At 36.9% G+C, this 8,020-nt stretch overlaps 1 protein-coding gene across 1 annotated transcript; it reads left to right on the forward strand.

Annotated features, from left to right (window-relative positions):
• Positions 1 to 64: 64 nt before the first annotated feature.
• Positions 65 to 3,431, forward strand: gcnt4a (glucosaminyl (N-acetyl) transferase 4a). The gene is made up of 3 exons (XM_077231662.1): positions 65 to 280; positions 682 to 741; positions 880 to 3,431. The coding sequence occupies exon 3, from the start codon at positions 881 to 883 to the stop codon at positions 2,162 to 2,164; it is 1,284 nt and encodes a 427-aa protein (XP_077087777.1). The 5' UTR covers positions 65 to 280; positions 682 to 741; position 880; the 3' UTR covers positions 2,165 to 3,431.
• Positions 3,432 to 8,020: the final 4,589 nt, after the last annotated feature.

Consider the following 8,020-nt stretch of genomic DNA (forward strand, 5'->3'; position numbering starts at 1 on the left):
TATGTATCTAACTGGTATGGATCCTCGCCTTTATAGGCAGGTTTCGATTAGGTTAAGTTGAGTTTGTTTGTGTGTGCGTGTGTGTGTGTGTGTGTGCTATGCTTGAAAATGATGTGTAGTTAACTTTTGACTAAGCCCCTGTATGTGGGCGGACTGGACTTTACTGGCTTTCACGCCTCAAACTGCCTCTCTTCAGTCACTGAAAGTGAAGTCAGCGGTTCTTGAATTTACTAATCTTAAACGGAGTGATGGTACGAGTCTCGCAATCTTAACAGCAGTCGTAAGTATCCTGAACTCGATAGATTATTTTAAAGGTCGATGATACACTTAATTCATATTTCGATCTCTTTTAGTTTTGCTTTATTTACACACAAAACGCGCAAAGTTTTGTCTAGTTATTCAGTATTTTTGTGTGTGTGTGTGTGTGTGTGTGTTCTATATTAAGTCGGTCAATTGTTTGAATAGAGTTGCGGATATATAGGCTAACAAGTCGTCTTTTCTTGCGTTTTGGGCAGATCGATGAAAATGAGTATGCTTTGTTTAATCTATGCGGCTCGTGCGCTTTAAAGCTTTTCAAACAGCCTCAGTGTGGCAACTTTTGCAATATTAAGTAACGAATTAATTTAGAAACCGCAAGGCTTTTACATTTAGGATATACGTTATGCTGTCTTTGTCACACAGGTTCATATATTGTAATGTTTGATGGCAGTGGCACTAAACAGAAGACCGGCAGTGTGCAAGGTATGTAAATCCCCCTTCAGTTTTAGGCTAAAATTTAAATTATGTAATACAACTAAGTATGATACAGTTTTAATGTCAGAAGATTAGCATATATGCCAGCTTTATTTCTAACACTTATTTGTACTAATTTTCCAACAGAATGAAAAGAAGATGTGCTATCTTACACAGGTTAAAATGCAAGTTCTTTGTGTTTGTTGTGTCACTGTTTGTTGTGCTGGTGTACAGAAGTATTTCAGTGGAGGACAGTATCTACATTGAGCTCTCTGGAGCTAAACAAAGATCACTCAACCATCAGTCTCTGAATGGCATTAACTGCACAGCCATTTATGAACTGGAACCAGTGGAAATTGGCAAGTCGTTGGAAATAAGACGCAAAAACATTGTGGAAGTTGATGATAAGAGTATTGTTTCTTTCACTGCAGACTGCAAAAACTACATCGAAACAAGGGGCTATAATGAGATCTTTGTAACTGATGAGGAATGCAGCTTTCCAATTGCATATTCTTTGGTGGTGCACAAGAACAGTGCAATGGTGGAAAGGATTCTTCGAGCCATTTACACACCTCAAAATATTTACTGCATTCATTATGACCAAAAGTCATCGAACGATTTTATTGCAGCATTGAAGAACTTGGAGAAATGTTTTCCAAATGTCTTCATAGCATCTAAAATCGAGTCTGTTATGTATGCACACATTACAAGACTTAATGCAGATCTCAACTGCCTTTCAGACCTGCTGAGTTCAGAGGTCAAATGGAAGTATGCTATCAATTTGTGTGGCCAAGACTTCCCGCTTAAGTCTAATTATGAGCTGGTGGCTGAGCTCAGGAAACTGAATGGTGCAAACATGCTCGAATCAAGCAGGCCCAGCAAACTGAAAAGGCAGCGATTTCAGTTTCAGCATGAATTGAAAGAAGTGTCATATGAATACCAGAAAATGCCTGTTAAAACCTCCAATCCTAAAGACCCACCACCGAATGACATCGAGATGTTTGTTGGGAGTGCCTACTTTGTGTTGACACGGGATTTTGTGACGTACATTATGAACAATCAACTGGCAAAGGATTTTCTGCAGTGGTCAGCTGACACATATTCTCCTGATGAGCACTTTTGGGCAACCATGGCTAGAGTGCCTGGAGTTCCTGGGGAGTTACAAAGATCTGAGCCTGATGTGTCAGATATAATGAGTAGGACACGTTTGGTTAAATGGAATTATCTGGAAATCCGTTTGTATCCACAGTGCACTGGCACACACAGACGCAGTGTCTGCATCTATGGTGCAGCAGAGCTCCGGTGGCTTCTGGAGGACGGCCACTGGTTTGCAAACAAGTTTGATCCCAAAGTTGACCCTGTCATTATTAAATGTCTTGAAGAGAAACTTGAGGAGAAACAGAATCAACAATGCCTGAGAAGAGTGTCTTAAAATAGGACCTTTCGTTTTGGACTGTATTTTTGGTTAAAATATGTATGTTTTCTGCTGCACGTATGTCTGTTCAGAGTACCAGCTGATTGAAAGGTTAGCTGGACTATCACCAAACTATTCCTTTTCAATTATGAAATGTTACCATCCACCTATAGGCCAGTTTGAAAGTGCCTTTCAGCTTCATCTTTTTTTAATCCGCTTAAAATATTAATTTATAGGTGCTTGTGTTACGAAATATTTATATATTTTAATGTATTTAAACCAATACTGTCTGATGCACGGATACCTTCTTTTTCATTTTCTTTTTTATTGAGTCTATGTGGGAACTTTCGTAGGGCTTCAGCTGTGAGAGTTTTTTTTTTTGTTGTTGTCAAAAAGCATTGAAAGCTGTAAAATGATATTCTGTGTAGTGCACACATATTTACCAATATTTCTTGCTTTTTAAGTGTTTCATATTTGGATTTTTAATAGTAATTTCAAAACAATATCTGTATAAATACCAGGGTAATGCCGACATTTTTAAATTATTTATATATTATCTGATGGTCTCTTTATACATTCAATATTTACTTTTTCAAATAAAGCTATTTAGCTATTGTAGTTGAGTCACACCTGTGTATTAAGACTATATTTGCTGTCTATAAGTGATGTAAATATTAAGCAACTGTTTGTTCCAATTTTGATGTGCAAGTTATGTTAAATATGTGATGATAGAAGCTAAATTCTGGATGGCATACCATACTACTCTTACTATTTCTGTCTATACACTTTGCAGACATACTGTCATTCTGATATTTAGTCACTCTTTCTGCGTTTTATATTATTACACCAGTAGGTGACGATACGTGATACGTCTTTATAATTAAGTAATTTAATTCACTGAACTGATTAATTTAAAACAGATTAATTCAGGAATGAAACAAGCAGCTGTGTTTGTAAGAGTGTTAATAACTCATACACTCAAACTATTTGACTAATTCGGGAACTCTACTATTGTATGCTGCACTGAAACGAGTGACGGTTAATTAAACTGTGGTTAGTTTTTAACTTTTTTTGGCAAAAATAGATAAAAAGTAACTTGTAATATTGTGTCTAAAATGTAAGTTGCTTGATATTTGCTTCTTGTTCATTGAACTGTTGCACAAACTATTTTACACTCGCAATCATGTTTTTGGTCTGAATATCATCATGTGCTATATATTCAAAACAACACTCTTGCTTGTTTGATAGTATAACACTTCTTAATTATTAAAGTAGGCTTATGAAATTTGCTCCTGTTGAGTTTCTTTGCACTACTGCAACACTAAAAAATGTGTTGGTTTAACTTAAAAAAGAAAGTTATCTGGTTGCCTTAAAACTATGAGTTCATTGAAAATAAAAATTTGAGTTAATACAATGAAGGAGATTGGTTTAATAAATAGAAACTCAAAGTATGTTATCTGAACCACCATACATGATGAATTTTCAAAGTATGAAAATATTTTTTTTACAGTGCACTGCATAATATTAATTTAGTTTAATTGTATTTTGGTTATATGTCTGTTTTATGTCAACTTCGATAGGAGCAGTGCTTACAAATTTCAGTGTATACTGAGTTATAAAATGACAATAAAGATTAATCTTATAAATCGCTTATTTAAACAGACCTTTCAAAAGGTACACCAAAGAATGCATAGCTCAAAGTAACATATTTGGTACCATAAGTTTACATATTAGTGCCTTAATGGTACATATTAGAACCTTTTTAAATGGTACCAACCCAGTGACAGCTTTTGTACCATTTTTTTCTTTTTAGAGAGTGTTGAGTCACAGTCTGTTGAGTCAAAGCTCATAGCAGTCTTTAAAGTGGAGATGCAAGACCAATAAGTAAGCTTTCATTTCTTGGCTCAACAAGTCAGTGGCTGGACAAAAGCACCTAAACTTTCACTGCAACAAGACACCCAAGTGTACACACTGAATGAATTCCCAAAAGCCACTTTTTTTTATAACGGATATGTCCCTTGAGACATTTTAAAAACAGCCAATTTTAAAGGTAGCTTGTAGGAGAATAATTTCATTATTTTCGGAAGCTGAATGAATGTTGTCAAACACTATAATAGAAATTTTAATCATTTTCACTCTAAAATCTTTTTAAACATTTTTATTTAAATCTGTTAGCGCCAATGTCCCGAGTTTGCCCTCTGCCAGTCTGTCTGTGTTTCTTACCAGAGGGCTGGAAACAGAGCTCTTGAACCTACTTTTTCTGAAAGGTTTCCACTCTAAGACGTGATTGTACAGCATGTTTGACCACTGAGGTAGCCAGCGAGGCTCTTTTTCCTCAGTCTAAATACGACCGGCCCATGCGGCTCCGTCATAATGTTGACAGTGTAAGTTAATGCACCCTGGAATGTAGACGCCTGCCATTAAACCCCTCTCAGTTTTTTCTTATGTCTCAGGCACACACATTGATGAAAATAGTAAAGCCCTCTGTGTACGATTTATTTACTTAATATTAGTTACTGCCCTGCGATCAACAGTTTGACTTACCAGTTCATGGTTAATGTACATGTTGTGAGTACAAAAAATGGCACATACATCTATACTTCAAAAAAAGTCTGGAACATTCTCTGAACTGAAACGGATAATTAGTAAGTCAACGTGTCAACGTATTTCCTAAAAAGTCTGGCATGAGGAAGTCGCTTAGATAAAGCTAAACGATAAATGCCTCTGTGGTTTAAGAGGGGAATGAGGCCAGTTTGAAAAAAAAAAAGAACAACAGATGTGGGAACTAAACTGCTTGAAAACAGGAAACAGACAGCAATGACTTACATCAGGCTGGAGACAATGCCCTGGACACTACTTGATCACATAGTAAATATGCAAATATGTTTTGAAACACATGAAATAGTAACCTATACCAACATTTTATTCCCATGTCATGTTACTAAATTCTTAGTTCTGCAATGGCATGACTTAAACACATATGAACTGATATAATGAACTTTCATACAGGAAAACAGCTTGGGTTAGAGGTTTTGTGGATTCATTGTGAAAGTAAAACACCCTTTGCGCGGTACAGTTTGTTGAGTTTTGAGACAAAGCATTTTCTGGTTACACTTTATAATAGGTGTCTTTAACTACAAAATTGTTAGGTACAATGTACCAATGTACAAAGTAGTTAAAGACACTTAATATAAAGTGGGACCAATTTTCCTTTATTCTTAAGAAAACAATATGTTGCTTATTTTTCTGCATTTGAAACGTCACAATTTTAAACAATAGAATTGCAAGGGGTCAGGAACTGTGTCACATTCACCCCCATTTCTACTGTATAAGGATGAATTAATGAAATATGGGTGGTTGTATTAGAGACTGAATGTGTGTAAATGTTTCTTGTTTGTCTAAGGCAGCACCAGTACATGACTTTTGCCCATGATTTTTACCACAGTTTGAAATCTGGATGAGTAAATACAAGTTGCGGAAAGTCAGAGCCAGTCAACATATTTTGGGCAGTCAGGGTTGTCAGATTTCCCAGAAATTTCCTAAAGCTCTTTAGTTTCAAAAGACTAAAAATCTGGCAAATCTAAGAATATCAAACATGTTTTATATTTTGAGCCGATTTCTCAACACGTTGTTTTTATTTGTCATGCCTCTCCTAGCACTGAGCCACATGTTTCTTAGTGAGTTTTTTGTGTTCGGAACGACTTGAAAGTCTGTGTGATCCTTGACCAGTTTTTCTCTGTAACCAAGTCAAGATGCCAAGTAAAGTTGTGTCTTTTTTTTTGTGTGAATCCCCAAGATTGATTATAGGTATGGTTTGGGATCAGTACAGGCAAACAATCTGAATTAACGGTTTGCTTTTTATGTCATGTGTTCGGATGATTTTAAATATGACATTTTGAAAACAATGGTGAACAAAAATGAAACTGTTTCATGAAGAAACACCAAGCCAAAATATATACGGTGAAGCATAACCACGAACCTCACCCATTTCCTTTTTATGACGGGGTGGTTTAACAACATGAATATATCCAGTCTCAAAGCACTTGCGTCACCACAGACTAAATACCATCAGCCTTCATGTGATACTAAAAAAGACAGGCACTAGAGCTTAAATAAAGTTTCTTTAGAACTGAGGGTAGAAAAGTCCAAATTGAGGAGTCATCCATTGTACCGATGTGCAAGCCTTCACTGAGACCACACATCTGTGTTATTCATGCTAGTGCTATTTAAGGATGTGACATTATTAGCACAGCCTTGTGTAGGCGTCCTTACTGCCAGAAAGAAACTGGTGTGAAAACTCATTTAAATTGACGGCAGTCAGTTTTCATTCTCTGTCTGGGCAGCCTCTCAAAGTCCCACAAAACCATCTTAAAATAATTTTCTTAGTTGTTCGAAGCAAACGACTATGTTCACAGAGTTGATAAAGCGGGTTGCTATATGTAAATGACTAGTCCCTGACTAAAATGCATGTTTGAGCTGTTTTAACTGAAAGTAACTTGTGCTGACATATCTTACAATAGGCTATGTCAGTGGACTCAGTGCCATTGTTTTGTCTCAAGATGCACACCAGTAATGTTTTTTTTCTAAGGCATGCTTATAAAACTGACTTAAATGTTCTAATTACTAAGGCTTAATTCTGGCTTAACCTAAACCCTGTCTGTGAAACAGGGCCTTGATCTTATATTTAGGCTCTTCAATGTGCTTACAAATACGCTGTGGAATTGCAAAGTCACAAGGTTATGTCACTTCTGTCTAGTCTATTTCTTGGTTTTGTGACAGAGCCCTGACACTCCTGTTTTGTCTGTTTGCCTTGTTTCATGTGCTTTCATGTTTTGTCATGTGCTTGTGTTCAAGTCATGTTTGGTGTGAGCACATGGCTTGTCATGCATGTTTCCTTGTGCCATGTGCTCTCCTGTTGATTGTCTAGTCCCTCCCATCTTGTTACCTGATTATTGATTCATTTGCCCCACCTGTCCTCCCTCATTTACCTCCTTTTGTTTGCTCTCCCTATTTATTCTTATTGGCTGCGTTCGAAACCGCATACTTCCCTACTATATAGTAGGGGAAAAGCAGTAGACGAGAGAAAAAGTATGTGTGGTCCTTAGTATTCATAAAAGAGTAGGCGAGAATTACCTGGGTGATGTACTAATTCTCGTGAGATTTCGGACCCGCGTATACTAATAGTGTGTTCAATTATGCCTACTTACTACTATATAGTAGGAGAAAACAGTACCTGAAAGAAGTAGTACGTTCGAAACATCAGTACTCATAGAAGAGTAGGCGAGAAGTTCCCGGATATCTTACTGCTTCTGCCCAGATTCTGAAGCACCCATTGACGGATACTTTTCTATCCCAGGAGGCCACGGGAGAGCATACATCATAAAGAAGAGGATACGTCATACTCGAACATGACGGGAAAGATGAACGATGAAATTGTTTGCAAATGAGAGTATTACAAACCAAATCGCATGTTGAACTACTGTACAGTAAACTGTTGAATTGTTGAAGGTGTAAAGACGCTAAATAGTAGTAAACTTGTGATTTTGCTGTCAAAACACATTTTATTATGTATAGCTAACAGGGGAGCTCAAGTGAAGACACATACATCTCCAAAATGGATTTGCATACATTTTTTGTGATAACGCGTCGTAGGTCACATGATAACGTCAACATGGCAGATGTCAGATCACATTCATACTTAACATGATCTGGCAATATAGTAGGCTACTACCTACTCTTTTAGCGCTCTTTAAGTAAGTACTTATTGAAATTAAGTACCTACTCATTGAGTATGCGGTTTCGAACGCAGCCTCAGTGTTTGCTGGTTTGCCGTATGTAGGCCTAGACTGTGTTTTCCAGCTGTGTGCTTTCAAG

The sequence above is a fragment of the Siphateles boraxobius genome, unplaced genomic scaffold (assembly GCF_051911475.1).
Source record: "Siphateles boraxobius isolate OS27281-9 unplaced genomic scaffold, OSU_SipBor_1 16, whole genome shotgun sequence".
In the NCBI taxonomy this organism is placed as follows: Eukaryota; Metazoa; Chordata; class Actinopteri; order Cypriniformes; family Leuciscidae; genus Siphateles; species Siphateles boraxobius.

What these genes read in the sequence shown, in the direction of transcription:
- gcnt4a (XM_077231662.1), top strand. Translation starts at nt 881, where the DNA reads ATGAAAAGAAGATGTGCTATCTTACACAGGTTAAAATGCAAGTTCTTT.